General features: G+C 41.4%; 1 protein-coding gene across 1 annotated transcript in view; it reads right to left on the bottom strand.

Annotated features, from left to right (window-relative positions):
* The window catches only part of LOC142831594 (NACHT, LRR and PYD domains-containing protein 1a-like), a 33,486-nt gene that overhangs the window by 8,859 nt on the left and 3,959 nt on the right, over positions 1-20,668 (bottom strand). Inside the window, exons 2-7 of the mRNA XM_075941807.1 lie at positions 9,748-9,918; positions 8,832-9,002; positions 7,532-7,621; positions 5,330-5,421; positions 2,731-2,830; positions 1,333-1,556 (exon numbers count right to left, since the gene is read on the bottom strand). Of these exons, the coding sequence (XP_075797922.1) occupies positions 1,333-1,556; positions 2,731-2,830; positions 5,330-5,421; positions 7,532-7,621; positions 8,832-9,002; positions 9,748-9,918 (848 nt within the window). The remainder of the gene's footprint in view (positions 1-1,332; positions 1,557-2,730; positions 2,831-5,329; positions 5,422-7,531; positions 7,622-8,831; positions 9,003-9,747; positions 9,919-20,668) is intronic.

Here is a 20,668-nt window from a genome sequence, read left to right as displayed (position 1 = left end):
AAATCCCAAGGAAGTGTTTCCCCATGATCAGCACATCATTTAGGGAGGCCAAATCCATGTAGCAGTGCTTCCTGTCAGGTTCAGGAGCTCAGGATCTTCTGTATGTGCGTGTCACTATTATTTTTATTTTCTTTTGAGGTTTTCAACTTATTCCTGCTTGATTTCTTCGTCTGCTTTTTTTTTCTTGGGGGCTTGCTGTTAACTATGAATATCTTTAACCTGAGGATGCTTACTGGTGTTTTCTATTCAACGTTCTCCTTTTGGCTGGTGCCACCTGAGTTTCTATTTTACTTTTCAATACTTCTTTAGCTGTTGGGTCTCCCCTCTTGTGGCTGCTCATCACCTTTATAACAAGAACATCTTCTGCTGTGTGCTGGATTCTCCTAGTGTCTATGTTGGACTTATTCCTGTGCTCCTTGTAGCCAAAGAAGTAACTGACCTCAGTAGCCACTCGTATAACACCAGGTTCCTTGATGTTGTGTTTTCCTTTCTTAAGCAGAGTCTGGCTGTATAGTCTAATTTCCTCTTGCATTCCAAATTCTCTTGTCTCAACCTCCAGAGATCTGTAGTAAAGGTTTCCATCATGAGACCTTACACAGGAAATCTTATATTTATTAAAATATCTTCTGAAGGAATCCTTGGTGATGACTGAGGTTGGGACAATTCATGAGTTCCCCTCTTTCCTTAGGACACCATTATTCTGTGGCTCCAGTTCTCAAATGAAATCTGAAGACATCATTTTCTCCCCGCCTGTAGCAATGTAGTGGAGTGTTGGTAAACCTTGGGTACCAAATGATCCTTGTTATTTTTCTTTCCAACAATGTCTTCACATTGTTCAATTTATTCTGTTTCCTGCTGGACTCTTGTGAGATATGCTGTGTAAGGAGCGCTTATTAATCACCAGTTAATATAGCTACTGAGAATATTACTTTCCACTCAGGGTCTCATTTAGTTAATATAAAATAAAGTATAAGGCTTGGAAACATGTGCTTCAAAGAAAATACATCATAGACAAAGGAATGACAAAACATCTCAGTGTCGGTGTTCACAACCTGCTCTGCCGTGCTAAGGAAGGCATAGACCTTTCCTCATCACCCAACACCCTACACTGTCCTGTATGACCTCTCAAGTCCTCCATTTCCACCACCCTACTCTTTTTTTTGATACAGGGTTTTTTTCTGTAGCCCTGGCTGTCCTGGAACTCACTTTGCAGACCAAACTGGCCTCGACCTAATAGAGATCTGTCTGTTTCTACCTCCTGAACGCTTGGATCAAAGTCATGCACCATCACCGCCTGGCCTCCACCCTACTCCCTATCCTTCCCATGGTTACCTTGGAGATCCACAAAGTGAGGGAGGTACACAGCAGCCACAGCTCCCCGCTGAGCCTTGATGTCAAACAGAGGCCCAGCCACCATGTGACTGTCCTGCAAGGGAGTCTTGTCCAGGTATTGGCTCCAGGCACAGAATCCAATTTCGATGGTTGCTTCCCTTGTTACCACAAAGTGGAGTCCTATGTTGGCACAGTGGTAGTAACCAGCTACAGGGAACTGAACTCTAGAAGAGGGAAAGGCAGACACCAGTGAACACCAGCTCTGTTCACCTGCAGGATGCAGACCAGGTGAAGGGTTGGGGACACAACAGACTTAAGCCAGATGACTCTGAGTTCTGTTTCCTCTGTGGTCTGTAGGTGATCCCTGACTAAAGAAGTCATTTAACCCCCAAACTGTTTCTTCATCTGTAAACAGGGGTAATGACAACACCATCTTCTAGACCTGATAGTACTGAGTGTTCTAGAGTAAACCTACAGGTGACACACACCTGGAGCAGTTAGCTAGTCCTGTGATGATGATGATGATGGTGGTGGTGGTGGTGGTGATGAAAGTGGTGTGTGTGTGTGTGTGTGTGTGTGTGTGTGTGTGTAGTTCTGGGGTCAATGTAGGACCTTGTGCACACTAGGCAAGGGCTCTACCACTAAGGTAAACCTTTCTTCAGATTCTAGTGTTTATATTCCTTAAGAATATATTTCCCTAAAATAAGAGTCTATCTGCAATTATTAGTGGTAAATCCTTGGCCCTGAAACAATGCTTTACCATGATCTTCAGAGATTTTCTTTCTGCCTGGTGACTGGTGGGTGGACAGGTGTCAGCTTCTGTGGGAGGAAGTTAAAGTGACAGTTTCTCCAGCTGAGACAGTGACTGTGACAATGTTGGAGGAGGATCCAGGTTATGTCAGATACCGTGACTGTGGGTATAGTCACTCATCACTCATGAGACTATAATTCTCATAGGTCAGGGCTGCAGTACGCATCCTCATGTTCTTAGGTCCCAGTGGGTTTTTGGCACACAGTGGTTGTTAGTAAGCAGGAGTTGGAGCGAAATCTAAGAAACTGAAGAAACCAAATATAATGATGGCAGGGATGCTGCTTACACCATGAATAAAACAACCAGTCCACATTTCAGATAATGAGCAAAGTTGAGAACAGACCGTGTAGACGGAATGAAGGATTCAGGGCAGCTCTGTTGATTTGGTAATGGTGTGCTGGTCATGGTAGACGAGGTCCTGTCTGAACTAAAATGGAGGCATAGAGATAGGGAAATATATGTGGTAAAATCTCATGTTCTGGACTCACTCTACTGTGACAGTGATGAGAAAGGAGGAATGTAAATAGTTTTTAAAGTGTGGAAAGTGTATTGGGAAAGTCACCTTTTTCTAGGCAGAGCTCACTCACCTGTACAGATTCCTCTCTCTGTCAATCACCTCTGTGGCCACAGGTCCTGTAGGGCCCCAGAAGTCATCTTCAGTACCCTGTGCTTCCATGAGTCTGTGATCTGGAGAGGCAGGGGAAGATGGGTAAAAGGTCATTAGTGGTGTAAATGATGAACACCATTCCTCTAGAAAAGGCCAGACAGAGGTCAGTCTCATCTCCCCAGCTTCTCCCAGTGCTGGACCATGACTGAACTCTTTTCCAGGTTCTCTCGCCTAGGTATTAGCAGGAGGCATGCCTGAAGATTTTATCACTGCTCATCAGGCTACCTGCATGCTTTTCATTTACATATAAATGAATACATCAATATACATTATTTATAATAAACTATATATTTATATATATATATGTGTGTGTGTGTGTCTTTCCGCTGTGCTTCTTAAGCAACTATCCCACCATAATACCTGCCTCCATGCCAGCTGCATTTTTCTTTCTTACTGGTCCATAAGTGTTGATTTTTCTAGTATGTCTCACGTGGTATGATAAAAAATAAAAGAAGATAGCTCATAATATGGTGAGCAGGGATAGGGAGATGAGTCCCAGGCCATAGCAGCTAGGAATGAGACACAGAGCTCTGGTATAGAGCTGAATGCAAGTCACAGACTTGAGAATGGGGCATCAGCAGCCCACAAAGTCTGGGAAAGAAGCAAACAGTATTCCCTCTGGTTTCTAAGTGTGGAATGTCTTGCAAAGGGTGCTGCTCTTATTGGAGAGCCTGTACGATTCCATCTCAAAGACAGGAATACAAATGACGACTACCTTCACAGCATTTGTTGCAGATAATTTGTTTTTGTTTTTGTTTTGTATATGACTGGGACAATTCACCAATGAAATATCAGCAATATCTCTGCCTCAACAAGATCTTCACAGTGACAGAACTAGCTGACAGGCTAATGTGGATGGGGGAGATCTCATAATGCCCCACTCCTAAATGAAAATCTATAATCATTCTTGCTAGCCCCATAATGGCTCCCTCAATCAAGATGTCTCTTTCCTTGTTCTCTGTCTCTGTCTCTCCCCCATCTTGATCATCCCATTTTTTTCTAGCTCTCCTTCCTGCTCCCTTTCTCCCCTCCAACTCCCCTTCTACTTTCCGTTTTCACCACACCCCATGCTCCCAATTTTGTCAGGAGATCTTGTCTATTTCCCCTTCCCAGGGGGAACTCATGTATGTTTCTCTTAGGGTTCTTCTTGTTACTTAGCTTCTCTGGGGTCTTAAACTATAGGTTCGTATCCTTTGCTTTACAGCTAGTAAATACCTATGAGTGGTTACACACCATGTTCATCTTCCTGGGTCTGGGTTACCTCACTCAGGGCAGTTTTTCAGTTCCATCCACTTGCATGCAAATTTCAAGAGGTCACTGTTTTTTTTTCTTTTAACCTCTGAGTAGTTCCCCACTGTTTAAATGTACCACATTTTCTTTATCAATTCTTAAGTTGAAGGTTAATTCCAGGTTCTGACTATTATGAATAATTCTGCTATGAACAGTCCTTGCACTAGATAAAGTCCCAAGAATTTATAAGGATGACCCCAGCTAAGTCCCCAACCAATTGTGGAGAGGGTGCCTGAACTGGCCTTGCCCTGTAGTCAGACTGATGACTATCTTAAATGTCATCATAGATTCCAGCAACAGATGGAAGCAGATGCAATGAATCACATCAGAGCATTGGGCTGAGCTCCCAAAATCCAGTCAAAAAGAAGGAGAATTGAGAATATGAGCAAAGAGAACAAGACCCTGATGAGGATACCCTCTTACGTAACTTACCTGAGCTAATAATAAGCCTTCCAACTAAGGCCTTACAGCAAGGGAACCAGCATAGACCCTCTGAATGTGGGTAATAGTTGTATGGCTGGGGCAGACTGTGGGGCCACTGGCAGTGAGACTAGGATTTATTTCTACTGAGTGTTCTGACTCTTTGGAACCCATTCTCCCTGGAGGGATACCTTGCTCAGCCTAGATATAGTGGGAAGGGCCTTGGTCCTGCCTCAAAGCAATGTGCTAGATTTTGTTGACTTCTTATGGGAAGGCTTATCCTCTCTGAGGAGTGGATGGAGGGTGGAATGGGGAGTAGGAGGGGGAAGGTGCAGGGAGAAGGAGGAGGGGAGGGAGTGGGAAATGAATTTTGGCATGTAAAATGAGAAAAGATAGTTTAATAAAAGAAAACCTACAAGCAATTAATAGCTGGTAGGAGAGGGATAAAATCAGTCTTCTTAAGGAATAGTTTCCTAAAAGGCTATTTAGTTTCAAGTGGTCAACCTAAAACATACAAATGACCAACACTAAATGGATTCATCAAGTTGTACTTATATATACATATGCATACATGTGTAAATACACGTGTAATAAACAATAATACATAAGAACAGCTCATGAATTTGAGACAGACTTTGTTGGTGGGGAACAGGAATTGTTGAAGCAGACAGAATTAGGGCTGGAAATGATGTAAATATAGTACTTGTGTATTAAATTCTAAAAAAATAAAGAAAGGAATGATGCCATCCTCCCACAGATGCTCCTTCATTTGGTAATCATGAAGCTCTGGGTCTGAACCCTTCACATACCTGATTGTGGTCTCTGTTGCTTGAATGAGGTCAATCTGTTACCCATTCCTTTTCCTTCCGGGTTCTTAGTAGGGATCATCACACGTGGTTTCCTGCATAGAGATATGTTCTTTCCCTCAGATGTCAGGAGAAACCATGAAAACCAGGGCTGTGTACACAATATCCCAACATAAAATCCATCTCATCTGAATTTGAACTCAGTTCCATGATTTTTCTCTGGGCCAGAACACTGTAAAGTCTCTATCCTCCCAGGCATCCATGGTGCTAGAACAGGGATCATCTCAACCACTCCTTTGCTTTGAGTGTGTTCCCCAGTGTTTATTCATTAGAAAGTTAATTCCCAGTGTCACAGTGTGACAGGATGAAGGATAAGACGCAATGAGGTCACGAGTGCTCTGCTGTCATGAAGGGGTTAATGACATCATCACAGGAGTAGACTCCTGTGCCCTAACAGGACTTGTCACAAAAGCCACCTTGGTCTCTCACTCTCAGTCCTCCCAGCTGCACAATCAGAGGGAACAGGAAGAAGGATTCTTTAGATGCAGGGTCCATGCCCTGGCTCTTCCCTGTATCCAGAACTGGAAGAAATAATCTCAGTTCTTCATGTTAAGCACCAGTGTCAGACATTGTGTTATAGCCACATAAAACAAACAAACAATCACTCACCTTGAATGCTAAGCACCTAGATAGTACCTTCTAAATCCCTCTACTTTCTGTTCACACCTCCCCCCCAGACTCCACCCTTTTCCCTGGATGGAGTGAACATGGTTCCTATCCTCTGCAGCATCCTCTGTCAGGTGTCCCTGCTTCTGATCTAGTCCCTTCTAGTTCATTTTCTACATAGAAGCTGAGCATAAATAAAGGGTGAGGATACTCCTTCATGACTGAGGTGCTGAAACAACTCTTATTTCCTTTGGGGAGTAGCAGAAGGTTCTTAGGGTGGTTCATAGTTCTTGCTGTGGCCCCTATCTCCCTCCAGGCCTTCCTATGTCACCTTTTCCTGCTCAAATCTAGACCAGTGGCTCTCAAATCCTTGCTTTAAAGTGTCACCTGGACAGGCTGGCAAATCAGAAAGCTCCCTGAAGGAAGCTGTCCCATCTGAGATTCTGAGTCAGCAGGGATGGAGTTTGGCCTGAGAACCTGCATTTCTGTGGAAGGCTCAGGTGATGTTGAGGCAGAGCTGATGGTATCCACACGTGGTTTCTGTCCCTCTTTGGAACTGTTCACTCTTTGCTTCCCTATCCTATGTTTCTTCCTGGAACTTTCTTCTTCTCCTATCAACCCCACAACTCTCATCTTTTAGAGCTCACCTTAGCTCATCTCAGCTTTGGATGAAGTCAGACAGAACACTTCTGCACTCATAGGGTTCCCAGTACAATTTCTTTGAACTGTGGGGAATCAAGTATCCCCTCATTGCTGGACTGAGATAATGAATGTTGAAAGTGTCTGCCTTGTTAGCCTGTTTCCTCAGATCCCCAAACAGTGAATGATGCACAGCGGGTCTTGCACAAATGTTTGTTCAAGGAATGGATCACTATCCTATGTAGAGACCCTCGCTATCATATGTGGCATGGCAGCTGGGATCTTCAGCACAGAAGGAATTCATGGTCATGACTGAAATTGACTAAACTGCGAGAGCATGGGGCTTCAACACAGCCCCTGGGGGTGGAAAATGATTTTCCAGCCCTGAGGCTCTATATCCCATAGTGCAATGTGTGTGTGTGTGTGTGTGTGTGTGTGTGTGTGTGTGTGTGTGTGTGTGTGACATTCATACACTCCTGTGTGTGAGTCTGAGTTTTAGGATTGGGACAGTGATACCCATGGTGGCTTTTGTTCCCTGAGAATTTCTGTATCCTTTGAAAGTGTAGTTTCTGTTTTCCTTGTTCCAGTGTTTTGGTTTACTGGTGCCTACCATTGTCACACTTCCTGTGCCCAGAGGAATCACCTCTAACTCACCTTTCACATTCTTTTTTCTGATCAAAGAATTTATGTAGGCATGTTATTTTATTATATTTTTGCTGAAAGCTAAATGAAACCTTCCCACCACACAGAACCCTTCCTCACATTGGTTTCTGTGGTTCCTGGTTTCTTCCTTACTCTGTTTCTCTTTCCCATCACCTCAGGATACCTGTCCCACCTCAGTCATGGACCAGCTACATGGAAGCTGAGTTGACCAGTAGGAGTTCCGTGTCCACTCCTTACCATGTGCTGGAGATGAGCAGTTGTGGATTCTTTGCCTCCAGGGCCCTGAGCTCCATAATCACTGTGTCACTGAGAGGGGCCAGGTCCAGCCTGCAAGCACAAGAAGAAGCTCTATTTCCTGTGATTCACAAAAGAATTATGAAACCTCAGGGTCCCGGACCCTTGACACTGTTGTCTATAGATGGAACAAGTGAGGAGCTTTATTAAGTTCATTCTTGAGCCAAATCCAGGACAAAGGAAAGAGAACAGCAGGCTTAACAAACAGAGATGTGTCCATGACAAAGTCCTAGTGGAACATGGTCAGTGTTCAGGGAGATCTGAAGCCAGGATGAGGACCTTTGGAACTTTCCAGAGCTGAAATGAGGGCTGGCCCTTTATAGCCCTTCCCACAAGTCAGTCACACTGGAAATAGACTCTCCCAGGGAAGGGAGCATGGACATAGATGAGGGGACTCATATTGAAAAAGGGTCACAGTTGCTAGCAGCATTCCTAGTAGATGGAGGTCATGGCCATATCCCCATAGGCATTCTGGACAGAGGACCACCTCAGGCTCCTGTAGTGAAACCCCATGACCCTCCAGGGCTTCAACCACATTCTGGTCTAGAGCTTTCTCCAACTCTTCCTTTGCCTAGACTGCTGTCTCCAGGTTGGCCCAACCAAAGCCTATTTCTCTATCAGGCCTAGGAAAAGCACTCATGGGCCATCCAATAATGCAGGCTCTCTTACAATAATACATTCTCCCAATATGTTGACTCCATAGCGTTCAGCAGAGTTTGGCAATGGTGTCATGGGCTGGTGGGTGATCTTTATCTGTCTCTTCCCACACAGCTTTAGCAGGAGAGAGCCATGTGTGTTTGTGATAGTATCCCTAGGTACTGGACAAGTGCTTAGCACAGAGGGTCCTGATATGGATGCAAGCACATATGTATTCATGAATGAATAAATGATTGAATCACTGTCCTGGAGTAAGGCAAACCTGGGAGTCTGGTAAGTAACAGCTTTGCTAATACACATGACTGCACAGTGCCCAGATATCTACCTGGTATTTGTTTTTACATATGTACACTTTATGTCATTAGAATCCATGAAGTGGGTATGACATTTCACCTGATAGATGAGGAAACTGAATTTTACAGAATATGGTGACTTGCCCAAGTCTCAGGTATAAGCGGCACAGCTGGTCAGGAGCCACTCTGACTATGCATCCCCCTCCCACTTCTTTTCCATATCCCGTATTCTTCACTCCCTCATGTCCCTTCTTTTGCCCCTGCCTAGAATGGAAATCCTGGGTCTTACTTACCGCAGGATTCTGAGTTTGCAGGCGGGATTCCTGAGGCCTTTACACAGCTGCCTCACACCACAGTCTCCCAGGTCATTCAGCTGCACGTCTAGCTCAGTCAGGCTGGAGCTACATGGGAGTACGGAGGCCAGGTCCTCACAGTGGCTGGATGTGAGGCCACAGTTGACAAGCCTGCATGGGAGATGCTCACCATCAGATTCTCCAGGGATCACTGCTCTTGGGAACTGTGCTATGGTTTCCCGTTGTGAGCCCTGGCATGCGGTGTTAGCAGTGCTTAGCTTTTCTAGTGCCTTTTCTCCTCTTGGCAGATAATCCCATGCTTCCCACAGCTGAGCTGCAGAAGCATGGAGCACAGGTTGAGACCCACAGCTCTGCTGTGACTTGCCATGACAGACCTCCGTGAGACCCAGGACAGCTCACCAGTGTATTTCAAGAGACATCTGAAGTGACATTCATCAGCCATAGAATAAGGACATGACTCACTTGTTAAGGGAAATCTTAGTACAGTTGGAGTCCATAGAAACAGAGCAGAAGGCTGGATACAAGGAAGAGAGCAGGAGGAAGTGGGGATGCCATTCCCTAGCTGGAGCTTTCTCCCCTCTGCTTTATTTAGCCTCCTCCTCTGTGCTCTTCAGCTCACCTGCAGCCACTTCCTCAGGATGTTTGCTCCACTGAAGCCCTCATGGGCCTGTTGTTAGCAATAGTTAGTGGGGCTACCTGATGAATGTCAGTATTCCATGATCTCTAAGAATACAATACATTTTCCATTTCTTTATCATAACATTTAGGCCTCTGTTACAGGTGTGGGCAAGAGGATGAATATGTGATTAAAAGAAAGCCTCACTGTAGGTCCAGCTTTTGCCTTTGCTTTCTGCCATCCATCTCTGCTTCAGGGAAGAACCTAGGCCAGACTCACCATAATGTCCTTAGTTGGCATCCAGGGCATCTCAGTGTCCTACAGAGGCTCTGCAATGCACAGTAGCTCAGTGGATTTCCACTTAGGTCGAGCACCTTCAGACTTCCTGTGAACTCAAGAGTGGAGAAGAATATCTGCCAAGTGGAATTAGTGATTGCAGTACACCTGGACCTGAGGGAGAGAGATATTGGTAGACATGATTCATGTGCGCATGGTCTGACGTGCACAGCCTCACAGGGCAGAGTAGGTTTCTATCTGTCTGAGCACCAGGACTCAATATGTCATCCCAGGATTCACCAGCTTCTACCTGCTCCTTTGCTCTAAGATCTGGATCCTTTCCTGTGTGGTTCCTCATCTACATCCTTATCATAGCATTCAGTGTTCTCATTTTGTGTCTGTTTCTGAGTCAGTCTAGTTGTGTCGGTGCCATTGTCAAAGGAGCAGCAGATTATGGTTAACATTTAAGTTGCCAACCTACCAGAAGGAAATTCTCTACAGCGAAACCTCATTAGGCCAAGTCACGAGGCTACAGAATCTGGAATAGCTTTTGCCTCTGTCTGTAAATTCACATATGCTATTGTAAATTTCCCTGCACCACAGTGTTTATCTTATGAATAAATTCTGACTTACTGGGCATTTACATCTCTGGATTGTCCTGAAGAATACTCTTCCTTAAGCTGAATTGTCTAATTGATATCAGTAATGTTAGCTTATAAGAGTTTTACTGAATAAAAATGCATGTAAAAATGATACACAGCCAATGCCTATAAAAATAACTCAATTTTCCCCAACCGCTAGAACCGCTGTGCAATAGCTTCAGAGTGCTTTAGATTAGATCAGGTGCCTTGTTAATGGTTTTTAAGATAAACTATTTCCAGAAAGGCAATCTTGTCTACAAAGACATATAGCCAATCTTCTGATTTGTTGAACTAAGGTTAAAAGTGCAGAGCAACCTAAATGCTGTATGTGGTATCTTTTGCTAGGTCTGACTGGTAACCTAGGACAGTGATTAACTCTCCTCATACGTTCCTAACCTCAGTGTTCTGACATGGACATTTACCCTGAAGACTCAAAGTTTAGTCAACTAACTATTTTTTATATACAGAAAATAAGTTGACTTCATAGTCCTGAGAAAGAGTTATAAATTTCTATTTTCTTGGTTTAAAGACACACAGAAGATAAAAAACACACTTTAAAATTTAAAATGGTTTAGCGTCACTATTGCCTTGTTAAATGCCAATTGACATAATATTGACAGATTTATGGTAATCTGAGCCCAAACCACAAACTTATAACTGACTCAAAGAATGCAGAGAAGCAACACTGCACTCTCTGATTCTGAGATAATCAATATTTACAATTCCTGATTGCAGAATATTAGTTCAAAATGCTTACTTAGTCATGAGTCAGTGTAAATTGCCTTTCCCTTCCTGGGAGAATACAGGGCAGAAGGGCAAAGCAGCTAATACACTCACATAGGTTCTAAGTACCCAATTTTGTTGTTTTCTTTGACTCTCCAGCACTTTATGATTATGACTCCTTTAAAATCCCTTATAAGATTACCTCTCGACAGGTAATTATGTGACTGATCCTTTCTTTGCAGCTGTAAGTTACAGTCCACCAATGAAGAAGCTAACTGAAGAAAAAAATGCTTCTTCCTTGCTCTGTGACAAGTTATTTAGATTTACTGCATGTCAGTTGTCAGGGTGACTCTGATTTTAATAATTTACTTAAGAAATGGTATGTGACCTTTAAATCTAACTCCTATATTGCCTGAAAGGTTTTGTGGAATATCATGAGAGGAAAAACTTTAGAGAAAAATCTTAAGAGAATATAGAAAGGAAACCACCAGGAAAGTATATGTGTGTTTCTTTTCCACAAAACCTTCAGATAGAAAAGTCTTTATGTACTGACTCCTGTATTTCCTTCGATACCCTGGGCAGCCTAGGAGTTGATTCTTCTCTAGACTGCAGTATAAGTGCTCCACAGGGTGTGAACAGGTGGCTAGTATCTTCTCTTTTTTATCTACAGTACCCAGCACAGGCCCTGGTACAAAGGGGCACTTCAGAGAGTCTCTTCCTTTTGATGTCAATGTATCTGATTTCATTTGGAGCAGAATTCTAGAGTCTCATAAAGGAAAACTGGAAAGGGGAGATGGGAAGAGAGCTCAGGAGAGGTGGTTGAGAATGATTCTATTGTGGGATGCTGAGCATGGTCATAAACTCTACAGATGTGCTGGTTCACATGTCACCATATCTTTTTAAGAGAAAGGGGAGAGGAGAAATAGATAAATTGACAGAAAGATAGATAGATAAATAGATAGATAGATAAATAGATAGATAGAAAGATAAATAGATGGATAGATAGATATATAGATAGATAAATAGATGGATGGAGACAGGGAGTGACAGAGACACACAGTGAGACAGAGAATGATAGGCAGAGATAAACTCACAGATATATAGAGAGGTAAATTGACAAACACACCACAGAGACAGACAGGCAGAGAGAGAGAGAGAGAGAGAGAGAGAGAGAGAGAGAGAGAGAGAGAGAGAGAGAAGAAGAAGAAGAAGAAGAAGAAGAAGAAGAAGAAGAAGAAGAAGAAGAAGAAGAAGAAGAAGAAGAAGAAGAAAAAGAAGAAAAAGAAGGAGGAGCAGGAGGAGAAAAAGAAGAAGAAGAACAAGGAGAAGAAGAGGAGGAGGAGGAGGAGGAGGAGGAGGAGGAGGAGGAGGAGAAGGAGAAGAAGAAGAGCATGCATGTAAGGGATTCCTTCAATGTCACTAACTAATCATACAAAGCCAGGAGAACCATGGATTTTTAACCAGCCTTAGTTACAAACTGCAAAGGACTGGGAATAGCTAATTATCTGGTTTTTGCAGTATTTCATCCCTAATACTGTAAACAAAACAAGGCAAGAAACTCAAAATAAAACCACAAGTCTCAAAACACAAATTAAAGGTGGCCAACTTTGACTGAAGCAGAAAGTATAGGATGCTTTCTTTTGCTTTTACAAAACCAAAGAATGTTAAGGATACCAAACACTGAAATTTAAAGGATGGTGTTTTTTTTTTTAAAAAAAGTTTAATTAATTAATTTTGATTTTGAGACAGGATTTCTCTGTGGAACAGTTCTTGCTGTCCTGGAATTCTCTTTGTAGACCAAGTAGACCTCAAACTCACAAGAGATCTGCCTTCCACTGCCTCTCAAGTGCTGGAATTAAAGGCATGCATCACCACTGCCTGACTCCTTATATTTTACTTTATGTGTTGTTGGGGGAAGTATGTCACTGTGGGGGCAGGCTTTAAGGGTTCCTTGGCTCAGGGTACCACTGAAGGTGTCAATCAAATTCCTGTGGCCAGTATATAAAGATATAGCCCACACCACATCTCCCTGCACACTCCATGGTTCCCACCACGATGATAATAGACTGAATCTCTGAAACTGTTAGCGAGCCTTCTTTATTAAATATCTATTTTATAAGAGTTACTGTGGCCTGGATGCAAGCCCAGACTACTATACCAAGCAAAGTTTTTAATCACCATCAATGGAGAAACAAGATATTCCATGACAAAACCAGATTTAAACAATACCTATCCAAATATCCAGCCCTACAGAAAGTACTACAAGGAAAACTCCAACCCAAGGAAGCTAACTGCCCCACAAAACCACTGCCAACAGATAACCTCACAACAGCAAACCCCAAAGAAGGAAAATGCACAAACACTACCACCAAAAGTTAACAGGAATTAGCAATCACTGGTCATTAATATCTCTTAATATCAATGGACTCAATTAACATATAATAAAAGACACAGGCTAATAAATGGATACGAAAGCAGAATGTATCCTTCAGCTATATACAAGAAATGCACCTCAACCTCAAAGACAGACATTACCTCTAAGTAAAGGGTTGGAAAAAGGTTTTCCAATCAAATGGATCTAAGAAACAAACAAGTGTAATTATCCGAATATCTAACAAAATAGACTTCTGTTGACAGATGTTTGTTTCTGTTCCACCCAGTCCTGTAGTCATTCAGTACCAAAGAAACACACAGAGGCCTACATTAATTATAAACTGGTTGGCCTATTAGCTCAAGATTTATTAACTAGCTGTTACATTTTACGTTAACCCACAGTTCTTGTCTGTGTTAGCCACTTGCCTTGATACCTTTTATCAGCGATGTATTCTCATCTTACTTACTCTGTGTCTGGGTGATGACTGCAGACTGATCCTTTGCTCTTTCCAGAATTCTCCTGTTCTGGTCGCCCTGCCTATACTTCCTGCCTGGCTACTGGCAAATCAGCATTTTGTTTTATTTTTGCATTTTTTAAAATTTATTTTATTGAGCTCTACATTTTTCTTTGCTTTTCTCCCTGCCTCTACCCTTCCCTTCAATCCTCTCCCATCATCCCCAAGCTCCCAATATACTTAAGAGGTCTTGTCTTTTTCAACTTCCCATGTAGATTAGATCCATGTGTGTCTCTCTTAGAGTCCTTATTGTTGTCTAGGTTCTCTGGGGTTGTGATTTGTTGTCTGGTTTTCTTTGCTTTATGTTTTAAAACCATTTATGAGTGAGTACATGTGATAATTGTCTTTCTGAGTCTTGGTTACCTCACTCAAAATACTGTTTTCTAGCGCCTGTTCTGGTAGCAATACATATACTTCCTGCCTGGCTACTGGCAGATCAGCATTCTATTAAAGCAATACAAGTGACAAATCTATACAAGGTATAAGACAATTGTCTCACAGCAGACTTCAAACTAAAATCTAGAAGAGATGGAGAAGGGCACATTATACTCATAACAGGAACAATCCATTAAGATGAAGTCTCAATCCTGAACATCTATACTCCTAATACAAGAGCACCCACATATGTAAAAGAAACATTACTAAAGCTTAAATCACATTTCAAAACCCACACACTAATAGCAGGAGACTGCAACACCCCACTCTCCTCAATAGACAGGTCAACCAGACAGAAACTGAACAGAGAAATAAGAGAACTAACAGATATCATGACTCAAATGGACTTTACAGATATCTACAGAACATTCTGCCCGAACACAAAAAAATATACTTTCTACTCATGACCTCATAAAACCTTCTCTAAAGTTAAACACATACTCAGTAACAAAGCAAACCTCAACAGATACAAACAAATTGGAGTAAACCCTCATATCTTATCAGATCAAAATGGTTAAAGTCAGAATTTAACAACACTAATCACAGAACAACTACAAACTCACGGAAATTGAACAGTGCTCTATTGAACTACCCTGGGTCAAGGAAGAAATAAAAAAATAAATTAACGACTTCCTAGAATTCAATGAAAAGGAAGGCACAACATATCCAAATCTATGGTACACTATGAAAGCAATGCCAAAAGGAAAGTTCACAGCACTAAGTGCCCACATAGAGAAAGTGGAGAAACACACTAGTACAATAACAAAAAGAAGAAGATTCACCCAGGAGGAGTAGATGACAGGAAATATTAAATAGGGGCTGAAATCAATAAAATAAAAACAATACAATAGAAAAAATACAAAGAATCAATGAAATAAAGAGCTGGTTCTTTAAGAAAATCAACAGCTAGACAAACCCTTATCCAAAACGATGGAGGAGGGTCATTTGTCTATGTGTTACTTTCATTGGTTAATAAAGAAACTGCCTTGGCCCTTTTGCTAGGACAGCAGCTTAGATAGGTGGATTAGACAGAACAGAATGCTGGGAGAAAGAAGCCGAGTCAGGCAGACGCCATAGCTCTCCTCTCCGAGATGGAAGCAGGCTAGAATCCTTCCCGGTAAGCCACCACCTCATGGTGCTACACAGATTACTAAATATGGGTTAATCACGATGTGAGAGTTAGCCAGTAAGAGGCTGGAGATATGGGCCAGGCAGCATTTAAAAGAATACACTTTCCATGTAATTATTTTGGGTAAAGCTAGCCATGCAGGAGCTGGGAGGTGGGAATGCAGCCTGCCGTTCCATCTACACCAAAATCAGAAATGAAAGGGGGGGGGGACATATCAACAGACACTATGGAAATCCAGGGAATTATTAGGTCATACTACTAAAAACCTGTACTCCACAAAATTGGAAAATGTAAAAGAAATGGACAATTTTCTGGATAGGTACCACATACCAAAATTAAATCAAGACCAGGTTAACAATTTACATAGACCTAAAACCTGCAATGACATAGAAGCACTCATAAAAAGCCTCCCTAAAAAAAAAGTCTAGAGTTGGATGGTTTCGGAGCTCAATTCTATCAAAACTTCAAAGAATAGCTAATACATATAATCCTCAAATTGTCCCATAGAATAGAAACAGAAAGAACATTGCCAAACTCTTTTTATGAGTATACAGTTACCCTGATACTCATAATCTAACCATAATAAAAGCAATATACAGCAAGCCCACAGACAACATCAACTTAGATGGGGAGAAATTCAAAACAATCCCACTTAAATCAAGAAGAAGGCAAGGCTGTCTACTCTCTCCATATCTATACAACATATTTTCTGAAGTTCTTGCTAGAGCAGTAAGACAACAAAAGAAGATCAAGGTGATTCAAACTGTAAAAAAGAAGTCAAACTTTCACTATTTGCAGATGATATGATAATATAAATAATTGACCACAAAACTCCATTAGGGAACTTCTACAGCTGATAATACCTTCAGTAATGTTGAGTCATCAAAACAAAACAAAAACAACAACAACAACAACAGTAGTCCTCCTATATATAAATGATAAAGAAGCTGAGAGAGAAATCAGAGAAACATCACCCTTCACAATAGTCACAAATAATGTAAAATGTCTTGGAGCAACACTAATCAGAGAAGTGAAAGATATGTTCAACATTAAGTCTTTGAAGAAAGAAATTGAAGAAGATACCAGAAAATGAAAGATCTCCCATGCTCTTGGATGGGTGGGATCAATACAATAAAAATGTCAATCCTACCAAAAGCAATCTTTAGATTCAAAGTAATCTCCCTCAAAAATCTCAACATAATTTTTCTCAGACCTTGAAAGAAAAAATAATCAACTTCATATGAAAAAACAAACCCAGGGTAGCCAAAACAATCCTGTATAATAAAGCAACTTCTGGAGGCATCAGCATATCTGACATCAAGCTCTATTATAGAACTACAGTAATGAAAACTTCTTGGTATTGGCATAAAAACAGACAGGTTGACCAATGGAATCAAATTGAAGACTCCTACATCTATGGACACCTGAGTTTTTGACAAAGAAGCTAAAATTATACAAGGAACAAAGAATGCATCTACAACAAATGGTGCTGGTATAACTGGATATCAACATGTAGAAGTATGAAAATAGATCCATATCACAAAACTCAAGTCCAAATAGATTAAAGACATCAATATAAATTCAACCATACTGAAGATAATAGAAGAGAAAGTGGAAAGTAGCCTTCAATGTATGGGCACAGAAGACTACTTCCTAAATATATCACCAGCATCACAGACAGTGCGAGCATCAGTAAATGAATGGGATCTCCTGAAACTGAGAAGCTTCTAAAGCAAAGGACACAGTCACTAAGACAAAAAGGCAGCATACTGAATGGGAAAAGATCTTCACCAACACCACATCAGAGAGAGGGCTGATCTCCAAAAAGTACAAAGAACTCAAGAAATTGGTCGTCATAAGAACAAATAATCCAATAATATGGACTATAGACCTAAACAGAGAACTCTCAACAGAGGAATCTAAAATGCCTAAAAAACATTTATGAAAATGCTCAACATCTTTAATCATCAAAATGCAGAACAAAACAACTCTGAGGTTCCATCTTACACCTGTAAGAATGGCCAAGATCAAAAATACTAAAGGCAACTTATGCTATAGAGGTTGTGGGGTAAAAGGAACACTCCTGCATTGCTGGTGGGAATGCAATCTGGTACAGCCTCTTTGGATGTCAGTGTTGTGATTTCTCAGAAAATTAGGAAACAACCTTCCTCAAGACACAATAATACCCCTTTTGAGCATATAGCCAAAGGAAGCTCAATCAAGCCACAAGGACAGGTAGGTGTTCAACTATGTTCATAGTAGCATTGTTTGTCATAGCCAGAACCTGGAAACAACCTAAATGGCCTTTGACCAAAGAATGGATAAGGAAAATGTGGTACATTTACACAATGCAGTACTACACAGCAGAAAAAAATAATGACATCTTGAATTTTGTAGGTAAATAGATGGATCTAGAAAACATCATATTGAGTGAGGTAACCCAGACCCAGAAAGAGAATTATCACATGTAATCACTCATAAGTGTTTTTAAACATAAATCAATGAAAACCAGCTCACAAATGACAATTCCAGAGAACCTAGATAACAATGAAGACCCTAAGAGAGACATACATAGATCTAATCTACATGGGAAATAGAAAAAGACAAGATCTCCTGAGTAAATTGGGAGCATCGGGACATTGGGAGAGGGTTGAAGGGGAGGGGGAGAGACAAGGAGAGGAGGAGAGAAAAAAAAAAGTAGAGCTCAATAAAAATCAGTTTAAAAAAGAAATAAAAAGAAATTAGACATCAAAAATCCAAATAATCCAATTTAAAAATGGCTACTTAACTGAGCAGAAAGTTCTCAACAGAAGAATCTAAATGGTTGACAGACACTTATTGAAATTTCACCATCCGCAGTCATCAGGGAAATGCAAATCAAAATGACTTTGAGATACCATCTTACACCAGTCAGAATGGCTAAGATGAAAAACACCAATGATAGCTTATGTTGTAGAGAATGTGGAGTAAGATAAACACTCCTCCATTGCTGGTGAGAATGCAAACTTATACAACCACTCTTGGAAATCAGTATGGCAGTTTCTCAGAAAATTAGAATTCAACCTACCTCAGGACCCAGAAATACTACTCTTGGGCATATAACCAAAATATGCTCAATCATACTTCAAGGACAACTGTTCAACTATGTCCATAGCAGCATTATTTGTAGCAGCCAGAAACTAGAAACACCCAAGATGTCCCTCAACTGAATAATAAATAAGAAAAATGTGGAACTTTTACATCTTAGAGTACTACTCAGTGGTAAAAAAACAAAACAAAATAAAACAATTACATCCAGAAATATGCATGCAAATGGATGGAATTGGAGCAAAATCATCCTGAGTGAAGTAACCCAGACCAAGAAAGATAAACATGCTATGTACTCATTCATAAGTTGATACTATCTGTAAAGCAAAGGATATTGAGCCTATAGTTAATGATCCTAGGGAAGCTAAGTAACAAGTGAACCCTAAGAAAAACGCATATAGATTCACCTGGAAAGGGCAAATAGACAAGATCTCCCGACAAAATGGGAACATGGGCGTGGGTGTAGATGGGAGTGTAAAAGGAAAAGAGGCCAGAAGAAGGTGGGAAGAAAACCCGAGGGAAAGGGATAGTCAAGATGTAGGAAGTACAGACATGAGATCAAGAAAAGAGATATTTTGATTGAGATAGTCATTATGGGACTAGTAAGAAATCTGGTACTAGAGAAATTCCCAGGAATCCACAAAGATGACCCCATTTAAGAGGAGAGGGTGCCTGAACTGGCCTTGCTCTGTAGTCAAGATTGACAAATTTCTTCTTCTTTTTTTTTTTTTTTTTTTTTTTTTTTTTTTTTTGTTTTTCGAGACAGGGTTTCTCTGTGGCTTTGGAGCCTGTCCTGGAACTCGCTCTGTAGACCAGGCTGGTCTCGAACTCACAGAGATCCGACAAATTTCTTAAATGTCACATAGAACCTTCATCCAGCAACTGATGGAAACAGAAGGCAGAGACCCAAAGCAGAGCACTGGGCTGAGCTCCCAAAGTCTAGTTGAAGAGTGGGAGGAGTGAGAATATGAGCAAAGGGGTCAAGACCGTGATGGGAATACCTATTGAAACAGCTTACCTGAGCTAATGGAAGCTTACTACAACTCAGTCAGACAAGGAAGAAGTCAGCATAGGTCCATTCTAGTCCTTCTAAATGTGGGTGATAGTTGTGTGGTTGGGGCAGACTGCAGGGCCACTGGCAGTGGCACCAGAACTTATCCCTACTGCTTGTACTGGGTTTTAGGGAACCTATTCTCTTTGGATGGATACCTTGTTCAGCCTAGATATAGTAGGGAGGGCATTGAACCTTCCCTTAGCATAGTGCCTTACCCTCTCTGAAGAATGGATGTTGGGGTGGGGGGATGGGAGGAGGGTAGGGAGAAGGAACTGGGATTGGTATGTAAAATAAAAAGATATTTTTTCTTTAAAAAAAAGAATAAAGTGATATAAAAATAAAAAGAGTTGCCTTGGTCAAAATGTCTCTTCATAGCAATACAAGGCCTAAGACAGTGAATGTTTATATGACTGCTTGTCTGTTTGCACTCTATGCATGTAGAAACCTGCAGAGACTTGAAGCAGGGCATTGGATCCTCAAGAAGTGTAGATAAAGGTGATTGTGAGCCATCTGATGTGGGTGCTGGGAATGAATCCACACCCTCTGAAAGAGCACCAGGCTCTCTTAATGGTGGAACCAGTCTTTCAGTTCCCACAGGATGGTAGTTTTGATGCGTGTTTAGTATGTACACTGACTGAAAGTGGAACTTCAGAACGTGCTAATATGAAACAAGAGGCATCATTATAAACCACACACAGAAGTTGCTCACCATGGTAGTTAGAAAGAAAATGGCGATTAAAGAGAGCTTCAACTTTAGAAGGTATGGACTTGTTGGAGGAGCTATGGTCTTGCTGGAGGAATTGTTTCATTGTGGAGGTGGAGGCTTTGAAGTCACATATATGTTCAAGCCACACCCAGTGAGACAGTCTATTTCTAGCTGCCTGCTTATCAACATGTAGCAGCTACCTCTCCAGCACTGTGTCTACCTGCAAACTGCCCTATCCCACCATGATGATAATGGGCTGAA

Source organism: Microtus pennsylvanicus, chromosome 11, assembly GCF_037038515.1.
Source record: "Microtus pennsylvanicus isolate mMicPen1 chromosome 11, mMicPen1.hap1, whole genome shotgun sequence".
Taxonomy (NCBI): Eukaryota; Metazoa; Chordata; class Mammalia; order Rodentia; family Cricetidae; genus Microtus; species Microtus pennsylvanicus.
Note: the sequence above shows the minus strand (reverse complement) of the source record. Positions and strands in the feature narration are given on the sequence as shown.